General features: G+C 41.3%; 1 protein-coding gene across 1 annotated transcript in view; it reads left to right on the top strand.

Moving 5' to 3' along the window:
- The first annotated feature begins 1,304 nt into the window (after positions 1-1,304).
- ATRNL1 (attractin like 1) overlaps positions 1,305-20,627 on the top strand; it is a 526,301-nt gene continuing 506,978 nt past the window's right edge. The window contains exon 1 of the mRNA XM_086616365.1: positions 1,305-1,606. Coding sequence (XP_086472491.1) covers positions 1,305-1,606 — 302 coding nt within the window. The remainder of the gene's footprint in view (positions 1,607-20,627) is intronic.

Below are 20,627 nucleotides of genomic sequence, written 5' to 3'. Positions count from 1 at the left end.
TTCAAGGAAAATCACTTCTGAACTTTGCAGGACCTGAGGCAAACACCGGCGCGGCCCGGCCCGGCTCCTCTAGAGAAGGGCTCAAGGCGGCGAGTTGGCAAACAGCGCAGCTCTCGGCCGCCGGCTGCCCTCCCTCTGACCGGGGCCCGGCGGCAGCGGGCCGCGCCGCACCGGGCGCTGCCGCCGCCCCCCCGCGCCACCGGCCGCCCGCGCAGGGGCGGGGCAGGGCCGCTGCCGCCATCCCCCCCCCTTCCCGCGGGGCCTCTGGGGTCTGGGCGGCGGCAGCGGGCGGGCTGCGTGCCCGGTGCCCTGTTCTCTCCCCGCGCCGCTCTGTTTCAAGCGTGGGCGGCAGGGGCTCTGTCGAAGCACGGAGCGCAGGTGGCCGCCGCTCGGCGCAGGGGAAGGGCAGGCGTGCGGTTGCCCCGGCTGCGCCTTCTCCGCGCCGTACGGAGGGGACAGGGCTCTCCTGCCCTCCCCGCGCCGCCGGCCCGGCCGGTCCGAGCGCCCCCCCCCCCCCCCCCCCTCAGCCGGCGAGGGCCTGGCGGAGGGACGCATCCAAACGGAGCGCGGGGCGGGGGGCGTTGGAGCGAGCAGGCGGCGCGGAAAGGCGATGACAATTAGCCTTTAAAAATGGCTGCTTGGAAGCTGTCAGCTAGGACGCGGAGGGGCTGTTAACTCCCCTCTCCCACCCTCCCTCCTTCCCCGCAGGGCTGATAACGGAGAGGAGATCGGAGCTCCTCAGCCCTTTCCGAGCCCCCCCCACCCCCCCGCCGCTGCGGGATGCCGTGGCGGCTCCGGGCTCGGCCGCCCTCACTTCCCATCTGACTGACTGGCGAGAGGACGGCGGCAGCCGCCGCCTCCCCGCGCTCCTCCTCGCCGCCGCCTGCGTGTGTGCTGCGGGCAGCGGGATACAAAGGAGCAGCGGGAGTCGGGGGGCTGCATGATCGAGGGTGGTGCGTGTGCGCGCACGCCGGCGGGGGGCATATCTGGCGAGGAGGAAGCGCAAGGTCAAGAGGCAGCTCTCCTCCTCCATGGAAGAAGACGGGAGCGATGAGCCCTGAGGAGGACGACGAAGCGAAGGGGCGGATGGCTGAGGGCTGCCGGGCTTCTCCTCGGGAGTGACGGGGTGCGGAGGGCTGAAGGGGCCGGAGGCGGCAGCGCTGAGGGAGGAGAGGAAGGCGAGGAGGAAGCGGGGGGTTTGAATCTCCCTGGCTGGATTATTTCTCCTCAGGGGAAGCTGCCCCTGGCCTGGGGTGCGCGGGCGGCGCTGCCATCGCTGCCTGCCGCCGGCCGCGCCGCGGCCCATGGCCCCCGCGGCCAAGATGGACCTGGGCAGCGCTGCGAGGAGAGCGGGAGCTGCCCCCGCGCCCCTGGGCGTCTGGAGACCTTTCCCTTCCTCCTGCTGCTGCTGTTTCTCCTCGCTCCTGGATGTCAACAGCTGGCTGCTCTTCTACGGCTTCTTGTACCTGGCCCTCTATGCCCAGGTGTCCCAGTCCAAGTCCTGCGACAAAATCTCCTGCTTCTCGGGTCACTGTGTCAACTCCACGTGTGTCTGTGACCAGGGCTGGGTGGGAGACCAGTGCCAACACTGCCAGGGCAGGTTCAAGTAAGTCTCTGCTTATTACGATTCTCTTTTTCTCCTCCTTACACCCTTTTCCTGTCTTTTTCACTTGCCCGGGTTTTTTGTTGTTTGTGTTTGTTTGGGTTTTGTTTGCTTGTTTGATTTTTATTTATCATGTGTCTGCTATGATTTTGTTCATGTGTGGTGGAGGTATGTGACAGAAGTTAGGGATGAAATAGGCTCCTCCACCTCATGCTCCCTCCCTCTAAGAGCGCAGGACGCAGTCCGCTGGCAGAAAATTGTACCCACTGACTTACTGCTCAAAATAGGCTGCTCCACTTGATGGGAGTTGAGAGACAAGGAGACATCAGCCTAAAGCCGTGTGGCTGCTGTCCCTTCTGGAAGTGTCATGGAAATGATACGTGCACTTCATGGGGCTGCCCAGGGAGCAAAAGAATTACTAGTGGATTTGAATGACTTTTTCCTTCTGGAGAGTGAAAGTGTTCTGCTCGTTGCAGTCTTCCTTCTTTCAAGTGTTTTAGCTGAGCGTCAGGCACGTTCGGGTTAAGGTAAATATAACTTGGTGAAACCTGCATCGCTCACGACAAGGCCTGCAGGAGAGGAGAGAGTGGTAACTGTAAACAGTAACATATTTTTGCAAAGGAGTGAGTGGTCAATGAAGCTAGAACTACTTTCTCATTCTTACAAGTGTATGTGATACTGAGACATTGATCAGTAAGAAAGAAGCGCACCCTGACACTTGCTTTTCTATATGTAGTGGAAAAGAAGACTTAATTTATAGGGCTGTCACTTCCCCCCCCGCCCCTTTTGGTATCAGTATAAAGACTGCCTGTGAGGAATACTGTTTGCTGTGATTTTGCTATATAACCTTGGACAGGACATCTCATTTCATTCTGTTGCAAACGTCCCTTAAAAGCTGGAACTCTATTTATTAAGTATATTGACATACACACCTGGAAAGTGTTCTATTATCTAGCTAATAACAATATATTGGTGAGGCTGTGTCTTAGAGAATTGGACTTCTATCTTTGGAAAGTACTTTAGTAGGTAAAAGTATCAATAATTGTCTATTTTAAATTGTGTTCAAGCTCGGTTTTCTCTTTGGAGTACTAAAATTAAGCTACATAATTTATGTCTCTTTTAAACATTTAATCAGAGGTCATTCATCCTTAAATAAGCAGAAAGTAAATGCAATAACTTGTTAGGTTGAGAGATTAAGTAGCTGGGAGTCAGACATGCTGGCTGAAGTAATGTGCATGCTGCAGAGAAAGAGGCGACTCACTGATAGTATCTGGTGGATTATTCCATCAGTGTGATTATAACTGAGCTATGAAGGTAATAAAAGGCAAAAGAATACATCTTACCTGCACACGAACTTGGCAATAAGATTTTCAAGCTGGTCATTTGTTGCCTGGGTGTATTGAGGATTTGGGGCTTGTCCTGCTTGGTGCTTTGGATCAAGGGGCTAATTGGTGGGGATGGACAGTGAGGAGAGGAGGCCCAGGTGAATCTTTGTGTGTGTGATGATCTGCAGGAGGCAGGCTTGCAGAGTTGCTCTTTCCTTGCTTTAAAGAGATCACTTGTATCCTTTGTCTGGATGCCACTCACAACAAACCCTGATAGTGCAAAGGCTGAAGTAAATTTTTACCTTCCTAAATTTCAAAGCTTGTTGTGAATTAATATCCTCTGAATGGCTACTGGAGCCTTTATCCAGTCCTTACAGGCATTTCCTTGATTATCTGTTTTGTTTATTTTATTTATTATCTACAAACCTTTATGTTTCTTTACATTGATTATATTCGTTGGGTGAGGAGGCACAGTGCTTACGTTTTCACTTCTGGTAGAAAGTTAATAATCCATCCCCACCTAGAGGAAGTTCTGCCTGGATGTTGAAAGGGCACCTCTTCTGAGCTAAGCTAACACGCTGGTTAATTGATGTGCCGTGAGGAGTTTTGGTGAAATTGGAATAGATTTCTCCTTAACTCCTCTGTGTTCTTTCATGCTTAACTTCAGAAATAACAGTGATGCTTGCATTAATATTTTTATCATGGAAGTAAGCTGTTTCTGTTATTTTGGAGACCTGTTTTTTACTGAGGACGCTTTCATAGTGTTATCTTTGATAGCTCATCTTTAATCTTCGTTCTTCGAAGGAAAATATACTCTGCGATGAAAATAAGCTTTCTAAGATTTAAAGTTTTTCAAGTCCTGTTGTGTTGGGGATGGCATGAAATATGTTAACGTGTGTTACAATGCAAGCAGCAGCTTGGAGTGGTTGTATTTTGAATCCTGAAAACTCAGATAGGTGTTGAATGGTGATGAGTCAAGTGTATGTATTTCCAGCTGGAAAATCAGAGTTAGTCTGCCTTCTGGGTGATTGAAGACCTTTCTGACTTCTGTGGCAATTGATGGTTTGACTTATTATCGTGGAACATTTTGCATATTGCTTCTGTTTGCCTACGAAGCGTGAATATCTGCTTTATACATGAGTAGCCAGACTTTTGCAGCAGCGACACTTGCATTTGACAAGTTGTGTTGGATGTGAGTCGCTTTTGCAGCAGTTGCTTCTGTTGTAAGAATCATTCTGAAGAGCGTTTCAGAATGACACAAAGATTGAAAAGTTTGTTTGGCTATTGTAACTGCATTAACAATTAATTTATGGGCTGTGGATAAATCTATACAAATGCTAATAGAACTTTCTGTATTATTCTAAACGTTTACGTTGTTTCAGAGTTTCAGCAGTTTGGATTGCTTGTGTACCTCTCCATTACGCAAGATGAAAATTGAACTTTAAGGACCTAAATTGAACGTGTGTAAAGCCTGTCTTCTGTCACTAGATTTTTTTGAGGAAGCAAGCGTTTTAAGCCTACCCTTAAAAATGTGAAAATGAGAGAGTCTTTATTTTTCTTCATATAAGTGAAATATGGTTATTTTTGCTCTTCCGGGAATGAGTGACTTGCATTAGCAAGCATCAGAAACATTATTGTAAGAGAAATACTCTACCTAGGGGTAACTTGGGACCATTAATTCTTTGGTGAGAGATGTGTCTTGTTTTTGTTTTATTCATTTCTAGGCTGAGAAATAACAACATAGCAGAGAGACATCAAAAGTAATTGATCAATCTTAGTAAGCAGATGTCAAAATTAATTGACAATGCTCTGGCAACCTTGCCTTTTCTCTGTAAGAGAACTACCGAGTAAGTAGACTACTTTGCAAATGTAGGTCTGGACTGGATGAAAGAAGGGAAAGGAGTATGGATGAGGGAAAAAATGGGCAAAATATTCCCTAGCACTATTTTATTACTCTTATTTATCAACTTCTCTGTTTAGTCCTTGTGTTGTGAAGCGTGTGGTAACTCATTATACAAATAGCAGTGTTGTTATTTTACTACATTGCATTCACATCCATGTCAGTCACTTTTCAGAATGCTTCATCTCTGCCTGGCAGTAAATAATTTTACGCTGTGTTCAGGATGGATATCTGAATGCGATTCGAGGCGGGGGGTGGGGTGGGGATGGAGGAAGAATTCTTTCTGCCTGTCTGTGGGAGACAGGTGAAAGATAAGAAAGCCAAAAGGTGAGCAGGTTCTGGTTTTATAGCAGGAAGCTTCAAACAGCGTAGTTCCCAAGATGTAAACAAAAACACAAGTATAAAAGCAGAGTGTTCAGTTTTATTTGATAGATTTTTTTTATTAAGGAAATGAAGCTTTTCACGCTACATCTGCCACTCTTTCTTCACCTATCTTATACTTTTGAATTTGTTGTTCAGTTACAGTTTTCCTGATGGTATGAGTTTGGGCAGAATCGAAAGGGAAAGTTTGCCCAGATCGGCTGTGTTACAAGACTCCAGGGAATTCAGAAAGACAAACATTATGAACAGCCCAACTGCAGGAAAAGCTGCAGTCACAGCTTCTACGTATTTAGATGTCAAAGTCAATCAATCTTGAGATGCAGCACTACAGTCATTAGTTTTGCTACTCACAGAATGACTTCTTAGAAGAAAAAAAACAAGTTTCCTTCAGGTTGGAGCAAAAAGTTATCCCTTTCTCTAGCTCTGGTTTGTACACTGGTGTGTGCAACAGCATTAGAGAAAAAATTGTGCGTGAAACTGTTCTTCATCATAAGTTTTTGAGTACTTGAATGACTGGAAACATCCAGTCTTCTAAAATGCTGTCTTTAAAAAGGTAGATTGTGTCTTCAAATTGTTTATTTGTGTCATTGTTGATTTGATAACTTGTGGGTCCCAGTTGGCATATGTAACAAAACAGACTGTACAGGATAGGTGAGCACCTTTGAGTACCTATGCTTCAGTTAATTTGCTTTGCCTAGTCCTAGATATTCAGTTGTTACAGAAAGAGTAAGAACAAATTGTTCTCTTTGGTTATTAAACCTTGTCTCCATGTGTTCTTACTGCACTTCTAGATTACCTCCTGCATGTTCTCTTCAATTTCTACAGCTCCTATTCTGCTTCATTCAAGGACAAAGCAATTTTTAAGTACAGGAACCTTCACAACTGAAATCTTAGAAGGGTATCAAATGTTGTTATTCCAGGCACGATCCTTATTTCTATCCAAAACTCTGAATTCTGCTGTCTGCAGAATGACTTTATGCAAGGAAAGTGTCTTTACGTTGCAGATTGTAAACAAACAATAATGTTGTATAAGAAATAATCTTTAGAAAAAAAATTAGTTTTAGCATCAGCCAGTTGAAGTTCATGCTGCTGTGAAAAGGGGTGACTTTATCCTTCATGCTTCTCTTTGGTTACATTTTCCTGCTGCTTATATAAGCATTAATATTCCTGCTGAAAGTTGAAAAGTATCAACGGGAGCATCTCTCCTCACCTCCCAGCCAACTTTTTTTTTTTTTTTTTTTAAGCCAGCTCAGTTTCCTTGTGTTACTTCGCTTGTATAAGTCTCTTGCTGACCCAGAACAGGTGTGGATGGGAAAAGAATGTTGTCCCTTTTAGAAATGGTACTGACTTAGTTTGACTTAACTGTAATGTGAAACAACATCCCAATTAAACTGGTGTAACTATTATAGAGGGGGAAATCCTGAGTCAGGTTATCAGTTGCAAAACTGCCTTTGTCATCAGCGTGGCCTGTATCTGATTTAAGACCTATACATAATTATTCTTATTGACGTCAGTGGAATTGTGTGTGAGATTTACCCCTGCAAGCTGCCTTTTTGTAAGTCAATACATAAATGTTGATACAATTAAATTAGTGGAAATGTCACTGATTACGATTTTATCCTTATAAAATGTGATCTTTATTTAAATTTACTTTAGTGGACGTGCTCTGAAAAAGTTTCTTCCCATGTGAGTTATTCTCTGTGTTTGTATTAAAATTTTAAAATACAGTGATAGTTCGTATGATAAAAAGATTTTTAATTTGTAAGGAATACGTTTTTTTATTCAAATCTTGTTTTGAAATGTAGAAGAATAAGCCATACAAGCATACTAAACTCCTCTTACAGGCTAAACAATCTGCACTGAAAAGTGTTTTTTGAAAAGAAAGTGATCTTTTTGAAAACTTAAAAAAAATTTATTAGGGTGTATTTTTTGTTGTTGTTTAATACTTCCTACATAGAATCCTAGAATCATTTAGGTTGGAAAAGACCCTTAAGGTCAAGTCCAGTCATTAACCTAACACTACCAAGTCCTCCACTAAACCCTTTGAATGTTTTCTAGGGGTTTTCATAGACAAGACCAGAAATGAACTCTCTGTTTACCTGTTCTTGCACTTTGCCTTATGCAGCCTGTAGGGTAACTCTGAATTAATTCCTGTTTGAGTTGAACACATGCTTTAGAAAAGCATCTGTACATGTCTGAAAACACTTCCAGGGACTGAAAGGCCATTGCAGACTTTTCAAAATTTGTTTTATCAGTTAGCTTCACCGTTTTCTATAATCAGCAAAACCAAATACTTAATCACCCTAATCCAGAAAAATCAACCCTACCTCATTTGTTGTCTCCGAGGTGCCCTGTTTTCTTGTTTTGAGACATGTCTTCATTGTAGAGACCTACATTCCTGTGTAGGTGAAAATACTGTCACCTTTTCCTCACTGAGAACAGAAGAGGAATGTTCCTTGAGTTGTCTCAACACAAAGCAAGTTTTTCCATCCTTAATTGTTTTCTTGTTTTTTGCCTTCCCTATTTCATCACCATTCTTGAGCTGTGAGTGCCGCAATGAGATGCCTGTCTTTTGGTAGTGGTTGTACTGGTGAAAGGTAGAAGCGGAGTAACCTCTCCCCTGCTGCTCCGAGTCCTGCTGTGTGCAGCTGCAGAGAACGCTTCCGAGCTTTGTGCTGTGCTGGCAGCTCAGCCCGTTATTTTCTGCCTCACAAGTCTTCCCAGAGTTGCTGCATCCTCAACACCAAGTGATTGATGCGTGGCCCTGCTTTTCGCAAACTAGTCTGTGAACTGAACACAGCCTCCCCTGCTCCGAGTGGCATTTAATTGTGGGGCTACAAACATGTTTGCGTTTGGGATGAAGCTATGCTCTTCTAAAAACACCCCTCTTCCCCCAAGCAATAGATAATTAACAGTGTACAGAGTCCCTTCCTGTGCGTAAGTCTGAGACCATCCATAGGATCAAATCCAAATGCAAGTTAGGCAAAGGGCTCGTGGATTCTGGAGTCTAGTTTGTTTGCAGACTAACCAGTTTGTTACTGAAGCAAGTAAGTGTGGGAACAGATGACTAATGACTGTCAGGCCTTCAGACAGCACCAAATGCTGGTTGCCATTGCTACGAGTGTGTAAAAAGCTTGGTTGTATCAAATGCATGCTTAAGTCTACCCATAAATGATACATAAATGCCTATATAGGTTATAGCATTTAATATTTATAATGTTTTTAATTTAATTTCACAAATAAATAGTGTCACACTGTGTATCTATTACTTCCTTTAACCAAAAAGAAGGTGTGATGGTCATGTTTTGGAAGGCATTACCATAGATCATAGAATCATAGAATCATAGAATCGTTAGGGCTGGAAGGGACCTTCAAAGGTCATCTAGTCCAACCCCCCTGCAAGGAACAGGGATATCTCCAACTAGATCAGGTTGCTCAGGGCCTCATCCAACCGGGCCTTGAACGTCTCCAGGGATGGAGCATCCACCACCTCTCTGGGTAACCTGTTCCAGTGTTCTACAACTCTCATAGTAAAAAATTTTTTCCTAATATCCAACCTGAATCTACCTCCCTCTATTTTAAAACCATTACCCCTTGTCCTATCACAACTGGCCCTCCTGAACAGCCTCTCCCCATCTTTCTTATAGGCCCCCTTGAGGTACTGGAAGACCGCTATAAGGTCACCCCGGAGCCTCCTCTTCTCCAGGCTGAACAGCCCCAACTCCTTCAGCCTGTCCTTATAGGAAAGGTGCTCCAGCCCTCTTATCATCTTCGTGGCCCTCCTCTGGACCCTCTCCAACTGGTCCATGTCCTTCTTATGTTGGGGACTCCAGAACTGGACGCAATACTCCAAGTGAGGTCTCACAAGGGCAGAGTAGAGGGGGAGAATCACCTCCCTCGACCTGCTGGCCACGCTCCTCTTGATGCAGCCCAGGATGCGGTTGGCCTTCTGGGCCGCAAGAGCACATTGCCGGCTCATATTGAGCTTCTCGTCCACCAGTACTCCCAAGTCCTTCTCCTCAGGGCTGCTCACGATCCATTCACCACCCAGTCTGTATTTGTGCCTGGGATTGCCATGACCCAGATGTAGGACCTTGCACTTGGCCTGGTTAAACTTCATGAGATTGGTACGGGCCTACCTCTCCAGCCTGTCGAGGTCCGTCTGGATGGCATCCCTCCCTTCCAGCGTGTCGACGGCACCACACAGCTTGGTGTCATCGGCGAACTTGCTGAGGGTGCACTCCATGCCACTGTCCACGTCACCGACAAAGATGTTGAAGAGGGCCGGGCCCAACACGGACCCCTGAGGGACGCCACTCGTGACCGGTCTCCACATGGACATCGAGCCGTTGACCACTACTCTCTGAGTACGGCCATTGAGCCAATTCCTTATCCACCGAGTGGTCCATCCATCAAACCCATGCCTCTCTAGTTTAGAGAGAAGAATGTCGTGCGGGACAGTGTCAAAAGCTTTGCACAAGTCCAGGTAGATGACATCCGTTGGTCGACCCTTGTCCACCGATGCTGTCACCCCATCGTAAAAGGCCACCAAGTTGGTCAGGCACGATCTGCCTTTGGTGAAGCCATGTTGGCTGTCACCCACCACCTCCTTGCTCTCCATGTGCCTTAGCATGGTTCCCAGGAGAATCTGCTCCATGACCTTGCCAGGCACAGAGGTGAGGCTGACCGGCCTGTAGTTGCCCGGGTCCTCCTTGTTCCCCTTTTTAAAAATGGGGGTTATGTTCCCTCTCTTCCAGTCATCGGGGACCTCGCCAGACCGCCACGACTTCTCAAATACAAGATGTCATCTTTTTAAAATGAGCATGAGTAGTTTTTGAGAGATCAGTCTATCACACTGCACTAGAAATTGATTTAATTGTATGAAAATGGGGGGGGGGGAAGGTAGGAGGTAATATGAAATGCTACAGGAATATCCTTGGGATATTCTTATACGTACTAACTGAAGTGCTGGTGCAAAAAACCTTACGTTAAAACAGTACTATGTAGACAATAAAAAATGCATTGGAAAACTCAGAGTATTGAGGAATAATTATCTGTCAGTGTCCATGGAATGTATTATTATCTGTGTAGCCTAGTCTTGGAAAACATGATACAAAGTTTGTGTAAGGAGAAATAAATGACGATGAGACCTGAAAACATGGGCACTGCAGTGAACTGCAGCTGTTAACAGTAGTAAAGGGATAATAGTAAACTACAAGCAAAGTGTATGTGTTCGTGTCAGGTGGATGTGCAGTGGGAATTTTCAAACTAGTACTATAGGTTGCCCTGTATATTATTAAAACTCTATTGAGTGAACATAAAAGTTGCATTGATTTCAGAGCTCCATGAGGAGTAAGACCCTGTAGAGAAATGATGGAACCGAGCTCAACACTGCCGGTTAGTTTTCATTCACAAGATGCAAGAACTGCGCTCAGCTTTTTCTGTCTGCAGAAGACTTCAAACCTAACTTTTTAGACCTCTGAAAGTAATTTAGCGACTAGCTCTATAGAATATTCCAGGGTAAACATCTTAAACTCTTTGCTAAAGCAACAGCGTTTTGCGAAAAATAAATGCATTGTAAAATCTCTTCAAAATCTAGCGCTTATGTCACTCATCTGGAAGAAATGGATTCTAGGATCTGTTTAAATCAGTATTTTGTATTTGTTAGTCAAACGTGGTAATGTGCTGCTACCATCGTGTGATGGCAACGTATCTATCTGTTCAGGCTAACAATGTTTAGAAATGAGCTAGCTGTAGAAAATTTATTTAGATGTTTTAAGCAGCACGTGCCTAAGAATCATGACTTGGGTGGGGAGTTTTGAAGTCAGGATATATTCTAGGATTACCTGGCAACAGGACAAGTCCTGAAGTACTTAACGATTGGATGCAGACACATAAAATGACACTCAGTATCTAGATTTTCTTATGGATTTCTTCCATAATTTATGTGCTTCGGTGTCTCATCCGTAAAAAGGGGATAACGCCTCCTGTAAGGTTAAAGACTTGAGGTCACCCACGACTGTAATGATGAGAGACAGCTAATGAGCTAGGCACAATTTTAGAGAGTGCAATTCTTCCTGGAATGTGATAAATACTATGGCATGAAGTACCGTTGTCCAAACTGTGCCATATATCTCAAACAGGTGAGTAAAATCGCTTCCTCGTTAGATCAGATGGATCTAAAACTTGGAAGCGGTCTGTATTATTGCAGAACACTTGGGGAATAAATTGTTCTCTTGTTAAGAGAATCCTTGGAGAAAAAGTTGTACATTGTCCAAGTCACTGATAAGATTTTTATCTCGGAAGGTAACACCGTCCAAAGAAGACCTAGTCCTCAACATTGAATTAAACCTTATAAAAAAATATTGTGATGATACACTGTGGTACTTGAAAGACGTTTTGCAGACTTACTGCTCTATCTGTATGAATACAATGGGCTGTGTTAATCATTACATTCCTGTGTCAGCATCGAAGAACCATGCATTCCTAATTCATGGGATGATTTCATTATGGTGTTACAGAATGGTGAGTCTGGATCCACACTCTTTACATGTAGATTTTTATTATAGACATGCACTTTTATGTGTAGATACATGCTTGCTCCCATGTTTTTGAGTTTTCAGCTGGCTCCTTGTTACCTTGAAGGCTAATAACTCACCTTGATGAAAAAGTGGATTGTGTTGAGTATGTCATGTAACTATTGGGAAGCAGGACCTAGGACTGAAGAATAATCAGATAGTATCATAAAAGGATGAGATCTTAACCATGTACGTTGCTAGTTGTGTCAGTGAAGTGTGAGTAGCAATCTGATTTTGGTCAAAAGTTTGGGAGGAGAGCTGGCATTAGTAATGTTTTTCAATACTCTGATGAGCTTTGTGAAAACTTTCTTTTCAAGGTGTGAGTAAACCATGAGACACTGTGGAACAAGACAAGTGCACTCTTTGATTGCTGCCCTTGCCACCAATCCCACGACAGAGATAAATTAACAAGAAAAACGTCTTGCTAGTCATGCTGCAGTTTAAAATACTTTCCTTTTTGTAATGGATAGTAGTGGTAAATAAAATACGGTAAGCTTCATTTTCTTGACACGCATCTTAGCTTTCAAAACTCCAGAAAGTTTTGTTATGCTCTGACTTATGTAAGGGACTACTTGATAGTTCCAGCTTTACTAATAAAAGTGATATGTTGAGCAATCAAACTGTAGGATAATTTGCACCTTTGATTGTTCTTTTCTGACTCTAGAGAGTAAGTGTGTGTGTGTAAGTGTCTGTTTCTCTATAGAACCAAATGCAGAGTAACTCCCGTCCATGTTTGTGCACGCAGGCACTGTTTGTGAATGTACTGTGGAGGACACTTGGTCATCAAATGTGTTTGTGGGTTATGCAAGATGTACCAAAGCATTACGAGGAAGAGAGAAACGGACTCTGTTTCATGGAAGTGTCACAGAGCTGCTGTGAGTGAGTGAAGCTGCGTGCTTCTGTAGTTCTGTCAGATCAGCAGATCTGTCCTGTTTGCTTCCTCAGTCGACTGAGACTTTCCTAAAGGGTAACTCGAGGTGTTGAACAGGTGCTCAGACGTGTTCTTGAAACATGACAAATCCTGGGCAAACAAACGACTGCTTTTGAAAACACACAAATTTGCACTTGTGTGCACAGCTGTAATACCATGTTAAGACAGCTGTGTTATTAAATATTTTTGCAGATGTTTTCTAATGTCTAGTGCTGATAGAAGTATTAAATCCAGAACATTTGTATTTAAAACTTTTGGGTTTTTTTCCTGGGTATTTTTAATACTGTAGCCCTTTGTAGGAATAATCCATGAACATTTATTTTAAAATCAAAATGACATGATTTTTCTAGAGTTTTTAATTTCCAAATGGCTTATACTATTTTAGTTTTCATGGGGAAAAAAAAAAAAACCACCTACCTATATTCAAGGAAGTACTTGCCTTTACACATCTGTTTCATGCTTTGTATCTGGATATCTTATTTAAGCACAAGGTAGCTGGTCATCACAATGGCCTTGAGAAATAGACACTTATTTTTTGAGCTGTTTTAAATGTAGGAAATCAGAAGCTGTGTGGTCAGCTAAAGTAACATAACAAGTGACTGTTTTGAAATGGAAACTTCAATGTTTATAAAATTTTATGTAATTCTCTCCAGTCCTCGATTTAGGAAGACTGAATTGTTTTCAAATTGTACGTTCTTCTGCAAATACACAATACGGATTAAAGTGCTTTGTTTTCTCAGAGACCTTTACTGTGTAACATAATCAGGTATAGGAGAGGATATGAATCGTATTATTCAAGTATGGATACCTAGCTGAGAGTTTTGTGATTTTGTTTTAGACTGGTCCAAACACATAATGTGTCATTCAGTGAGTATGTGGGAGGGTTAACACGGGTATAAATGCCCAAACGGGTTAGAGGTTGATGAATACTTTGAGAATTGATCTTGAAAGGTGTCCTCCATTCCACTGAGCCAGGACATCAAAGCTGGACTGAGTTCAGGGTTGGTCTGTCTTGTTTTTAGAGGGGGCAGGGGAGTGAGACAAGGAACAAGCAAACTAGGGCTTAATGTATTGATTTCACAAAAGCTGTTCATTAACAGGAACATTGCTGGATTGTTTTATTTTCAGTTTTATATACATGCTTGAAGTGGACTTGTGGGGTTTGTACGCATTCAGAAATCTGTTCTCTAACATAAAACTCTGAGGTGACAGACAGCTGAATGTAAGCAGAACATTCCTTTAAAGTTAGACTTAGGTTTTCTAATTTAGATTGACTGCATTTTAAAGTAGCAGTAGGACTGAAGAGCAGAGCCAGTGTATGTTAGATTCTTTTGGAATGATGGAAGCTTGCAGTGTCACACTAATGTGGAATTTGAGAACATTTTCCTCTGAATTTTTCCTTTGCATTGTCTTGATAGTTTTGAGGTCATATTCAGTAAAGATCTTAAAAAGCCTTACCTGCTATTATTAAAAAAAACACTATAGTTGAAGTTCTTTAACCATATGTCCTACTAAGGACATTCCTTTTAAAGTGTCTTACACAGTTCTTCGCCACCTACTGCTCTTCACAGTTATGATGATGTTTTTTATCATCCTGATGAATTTGACTCTTTGTTTCCATCTGCTAATGAAGACCAAAGCAGATGAAGGTCATGCTTGATCAGCCTCCTTGTTTTTAAATGCAGCTATTGAGATTTAGTCTGTTTTTCTGTGATGATCAAGGAAAGCAGTATGCAATGTGTGGTATCCTGCTTTATGTTTTAACTTTCTAATCTACAGGTTTCGTTCTTGTCTTTGTGTAATTCCCTGGGTGTGGAGGTAAGTCGTGCTGCAAGGTTAGGAGAATGACAAAACTACCACTTGAGAGTTTTGGGGAGTATGAGCATAGCCGTGCAACATCTTTAGTAGCAGAAATGTTCCCCTCACAGTTATGCCATTGCAGGCGTAGACTTTGGTGTATCACATCACTTATCTGGTGCTGTTTGAAGGCATACTTTTTTGAATAAAACACTACTTGATGAAGGAAATTCTCAGGTATCCTGTGTTTAAAAAAAATCTACAAATTAGTGAGAAAAGCAACTTTTGAGTTTTTCCTGGTTTTTCCTCCCTGTTGAGAAGTTTCTCGTTATGTTTTTGAGTCTTTTTCTTTTTTTCTCTTTTTTTTTTAACAGACTGGAAGTATTTAGGAGGCTTTCTGAGATGATATCAACCTATAAGATAGCAAGTTATGCAAGCTCATCTTCAGTATATCATGTATTTATGAAGTATACATGTTCCGATTAGGTAGTTAAAATGATAGGATGCCTTTTATTTATGGATAGCTGATCATCCTCATTGAATTTTGTGTTCTTTGCTCATTACATTCCTCTTGGTAGGATATACTGGCCTTATAGTTAAGATCTTTTAGGCTAGAAGGTCTTCTTGCCATTGTTCCCATAGAAAAGTGGAAAAGGTTGTTAAAAATCTGGATGGAAATGTCTGGGAGCCTGCAAACCATGGCCCTGGAAGGAGTTATGGAACTGAGGTTAGCAGATTTGTGTGTAAGGATGTTGTTGTGCAGAAAAAGTTGCATGTTCTGGTCAATACGTGTGGGCATTACATGTTCCTATTTGTCCATGGGCTCAACAGCATAAGCTGGTCATGTTCCAGGCGTATCTGTACGAGATTTCAATGGTCGCTTGGTCACAGGCTGCATTGATCTCACCTGCTTGCTGCTGGGAACCTTAAAGGTGGATGTTTTCATAGCAGGTATGACGGTTTTGGAGGATATTGTCTGTGCATAAGAGTATCAGAAGGAGTTTTAGATTTTTTTTTTTCCCCTAAGGTGGAATTTTGCTTAGTCCAGACTCACCTGTGCAATTCTTTAGGATCACGTGTGCATGTTCGCTTTATGACTCCCAAGTTATTTGCTCAAGCAGCAAAGAGAAAATTGCATAGCTGTGTGAATGTGTGTGATGTCTGCGTATCAGACATACCGTGTATTTGCTCATCTAATTAATCATGTTGAAGTTTGGGGAGGGGGAAACAGACTTTTCCAGAAAGTAATTTTCAGAAGCTCTGTGGATAATGAACTCGGTTCAGAGGTTCCACGTACTGGCATAAGTGTTTGCTCAAGGCGGGGTTTGAAAGAAACTCTCTCAAAGGGGGTCACTGTGTGCAAAGTGAGGACTGTTGTAGAAACAGGTGAAGTTTGAATGTGCCCACAAAATAGGATTTTGGGCTTGTAATTGATTCAGAATGGGAAGCACTACTTGTTTTTGGAGACAGGGTAACTTTTATGAAGGTATACACCATCAGAAAGAATTCATGGACTTAGGAATAGTCGTAGGATAAAAATGTAATAGTTCATTTAATGTTTTAGTTCATGTTAATTAATATTTAATAATAAACTAATTAAGATGTAAAATGGTATTAGATTTATTTAATTTATGTTAAATTAATATTTATGGTATAACAAGGAATAATAAGACTGTTCCTTATTTTGCACTTGCAATTAGACTGCAGGCCTGACTCTCAGTTGCTGTAGTCTTAAGATGTAATTAATCTCTTCAGGGCTTGTTCTTTAATTTGAAGGTAAACTTCAGGAAACTCGTATAATGTAATGGAGAATCAGACTCTTAAAAATTATGTGTGTGACAACAGTGCATCTTTCATGTATAGCTGGTGAAATGTTTGTTATTCTCCACTTTTTTTAATATATAATGTGTGTGTATGTGTATATACATGTGCAGCACCTTGCTGTGTTGTACAATATAGAGTTACTTTACCTGTTGTGCTTGTCTTCATTTTTTAATTTACAGCAGAATAAAGAAAAAGGAAATATCTAAATAAAAGTATGCCAGGATAATAATAGGGAAGAATGACACTGACAACCAGTGTTTGTGGCACTTCGTGCTTTTGGAGTGTGTGTGGCTGGATACAGTCTGTCCTTTTTAGAGGGATTTTTAAATTATGCGAATAAAAAGTAAGCTGGTGAAATGATCTTTTCACCTAATGAACTGTTAGGAACTGTATTTATCTTCCTGGTACTTTTAGAATCAAACTACTAAGGTGTTGTCCTGTTCTAATAATGTCTGTATTATAGAAACAGTCCTCGTAGGTGTGATTTATTTATGTTAGTGTTGCACTTGGAAAGGAAAATAATTAACAACTGTCTGCTTTTAGTTAAGATTATGGTTCCAGATATTTACCTTGAGTTAGAGATGTCCAAGGGAATGTTCTCCTTCAGCATGTTTTTATGCATACGAAGAAAGGGAAATGCTAGCTTCTGTTCAAGTAGAATTCCCTATTCTCTCTTAAAATATTTTTAACTTATCCTTGTCAGAAGCTTCTTCAGAAAAAGAATAGTTGCTATTACGAAATCTGAGAGCTTTACTGTGTTTGAATGCAGAAGAGGAATTAGAATCTTATCATGGAACAGGATGGGCACTTGAAAAACAAAACAATAACTGGACAATGGCCTGTGATCATTATTTTGGACTAGCTGGTTTTTGAATTTATGCTAAAGAGCACAGAAAGAAAAACATTCAGGGTGAATGTTGTTTTTTTGATGTAGCATCATATGCTGAATGGTCAGAGAAAAAAGGAAATTTTTCTATGTGTGGGGTTTTTTTGTACAACTTGTATGAAATAAGAATGTTTGATTCTGTGTCTGTTTAAGCCTGTTTCTGTTGCTACATTGAACTAATGCAACTTCGTATTTTATTAATTCTCCTGTCTGCATTACTCAGTAGTGGTATGTGTATTCATCAGGAATGTCTGAAGTTATCCGTGTCACAGGAGACACTTATTTCTCAACTGATCTTTTCTGCTGTTGGTACTAGGCATAACTTGATGTTCTAGGAATCAAGAAACAGTCTTTTGTAGGTGTCCAAAAATGTTACAGAAGTGCATTTAGTCGTATGATTTAGCGATGCCAGGACTGTATCTGAAGCAGAAGTCTGCTGGCTGTTTGTGTCTGATGGACTGAGTTTGCAGGATTGCATGAATAGAAAGGCCTTTTGCATAGATAACTTGACAAATGCATCCGACCAACAAGTATCAGCAGTTAAAGCATTAAACTCGAAAGTTTTTAACTACATGTAGAGGGCCATTTCTGATTGAAATGTGTGGCAATTGAACATCTTCCAAAGATTTCCAGGTTTTCTGCATAGGGGGAAAAAACAGGTAGAAAAGAAGTGGAGTTTATAAAGACCAATAGATTTGATCAGCTTTTCTTTTTCATATATAAATCTATGCTTTGGATAGTGCAGATCCTGCTGTCTGTATTCTGGAACCGCGATTTTTAGCAGGAGTCTCAGCTCCAAGGGGTCTCATTCTGTTTGGAAGAATTCCGTTAAGGGGGTTGCTCTATCCAGTTCAAAGACTGAGGAAGATCTTTGCAAGAGTCTTGAGAGTACTGTAACGCCACTTCAGTCAGCCTTTCAGAGTCACAGGCTTTTCCCATCTGTGCCTCAGAAGAAGCTTCTTATTTTATGCTAGACAAAAAGCCTCAGACAAGGCCTTTCACATGCTGGTTGGATGTCGTTCCCATATACACCTGTGGTGTTCTTTAAGCATCATATAGAGCAGGTGGAAATGGCTAACAGTTGTGACTCTGCATTAATTGCCTGGTCTCAGTTACTATTCTTAGAAGAATAATCTTTAGTCTGTGTAATGCTTGGGTAACTTACATGTAGAGCTTAATTTGCTTATCTAATATTCCTTTGGATAAATACCAACTTTCTCCGAAACTGAGGAACTTTCTTGTTTTCAAGTAGATTTTCATACAGCTGTTCCTGTTTGTTTGGCTGGATACACAAGCAAGGGTATCCAACTACTGTGACCTGTTAATCTTCAGATTATATTATAATTGAACTTGTCAAAGTGGAGCCTGAGAGAATGGGGTGATCTGGATGGATTACAGCTCAGTATTTGATGCTAGAGTCTGGTTTTCTTTCTTCCTGAGATGTCAGATCTTAGGGAAATGCAATTTGGAAGCAAATAAATGCCCAACAATCAATAAATGCAAGATCATCATGAAATTTTGAGGGGAAAAAATGTAAAACAATCAATCAAAAAACCTCCCTTGCGAAATGGTAATCAAATTGATTTTTTTGAAAGCTCTGAAATGCATACTTAGGGACTGTCCCTGTTTAAAAACTGCTATGTGATAGTGAGTTTGAGAATTTAATTTCTATGAAAAATGCTTCAGAGGTTTTCTTACTGCCTTTACAATAAATTATATGCTTTCTTTTCCTATATCTTTTACTGCAGTATAAATCTGCAGAGAAGTTATGAATTTATTTCATATTACTGTGTTGCGATGAAACTGCTTATTATGTCATAAATAGATTTAATTGCATAATCTAATGGAGGAGGGGAGGTGGACTGAAGAGGGAGAGGAAACATGAATAGCATTAGAAATTAACAGATAAAAGGAGGGAAAGTTTTGTTGCTAATCTATACAAGCAATGCACTACTTATGAAAGGCAGAACCAAATAGTTATTTTGTTTTTCCTTTAACTTAAATAGTAATTGTAAAGGAGAATTTACATTAAAAAAAAAAAATCTAAATGACAGAAGACTTCACAGCACCCTTCACAGCAGAGCTAAAACTTTACTTATGCTTTGTTATTTCCTGTCTCCACTACTGCAGTTTTTTCTTCTTTTGAGCTGGCTCCTCTCCCATATGTGTAAGTGCTGAAATAAAATACTCTGTTGTGACTCTGGATTTCTGTCAGCCGCTTGTGAGTCTCTCATAAGGACTCCTGCTTACCTCAGTTCTCTGCTAAATGGGAGGAAAAGAAACTCTGCAGGCCCACTAAAGCTCTATTTTAATTTTAGTTCCTCACAATCCGGGAGACTGACAGTAATAATTAGATTGCTTCTAGTCTCCAAATGTGGAGCTGCAAGTCTTGTGTGCTGTTTTTTTTTTTTTATGAAGGGAGTTCAGTGGTACTGGAGCATGCTCACTTTGCATACAAGTTTACAAGTATGGACCACCACTTCACTGCTCGTTGTCTTTCACCACCAGTGCACAGTTATTTCACCAAAATGATATGTTTAAGTAATGACTGAACTATTGTTGTAAGTCTAAGATAAAATTAAGTGAATTACATTATTAACAGGAGAAAATAAGTAAGATTTGTAAAGTATTTTTTTAATTTATATTTTTCCAGTTATCATCAAAGCTCTGTTACTTTCTTTTTTAAATTTATTTTCTTCTTTAGATGAACATTGCAGTTGGCTGAAGCTGCTAGAAAGTTATAACCCCAAACAATGAGGTAAAGAAGTAACTCTGAGCCTTATGGAGGAGGGAACAAGGCCGCAGGGAGTTTTAATTTGCCAAAAAAGTTAAAATGTGGCCAATATCAAGAATGAAAATTAAATATTAGAACTGTCGAGTTTGAATGAACATAAATGCTGAAGTGTCTTTATTTTTATTATGGTTCAGCTTTCCTAGGACATTATTTAGCCTTGCATTAGAATTTAGCCTTGCATTAGAAGTCACAAATAGCAGTTAATGTGATATTTGTTATGGGAGAAACGAAAATGATTTGGTCCTTCTGGTATGTTTGTTTATAGTTGTCATTTGTAGAGTATTGTAACTTTCTGTTGTTTAAAGGTAAGGTTTTAAAATTGCTAGGTGCTTTTGCCTCAACTTGTGAATTTTTATTTTAACATTAAGCTTCTTGATGATGCCTGCCTAGTTCCTGAAGTAGTGTAGTGTGTGTGTGTTTTTTTTTTTTTTTTCCAAGTGCTTTGATTTTTCTAATGACTTGCCTGCCTTCTCAACATTCTGGCAAGTTGGGATTAATTAAGAAGGCAGGCAATTTGGGATTAATTAAAAAGACTTGTCTGTAAAGCAGCAGGGATTTGTATGAGTTTAAAGGTGAAGTCTTGCATATAAAAGCAAAATATTTCTAAA

The sequence above is a fragment of the Tauraco erythrolophus genome, chromosome 9 (assembly GCF_009769465.1).
Source record: "Tauraco erythrolophus isolate bTauEry1 chromosome 9, bTauEry1.pri, whole genome shotgun sequence".
NCBI classification, from domain to species: Eukaryota; Metazoa; Chordata; class Aves; order Musophagiformes; family Musophagidae; genus Tauraco; species Tauraco erythrolophus.
This window is presented reverse-complemented; position numbering and strand designations above follow the sequence as displayed.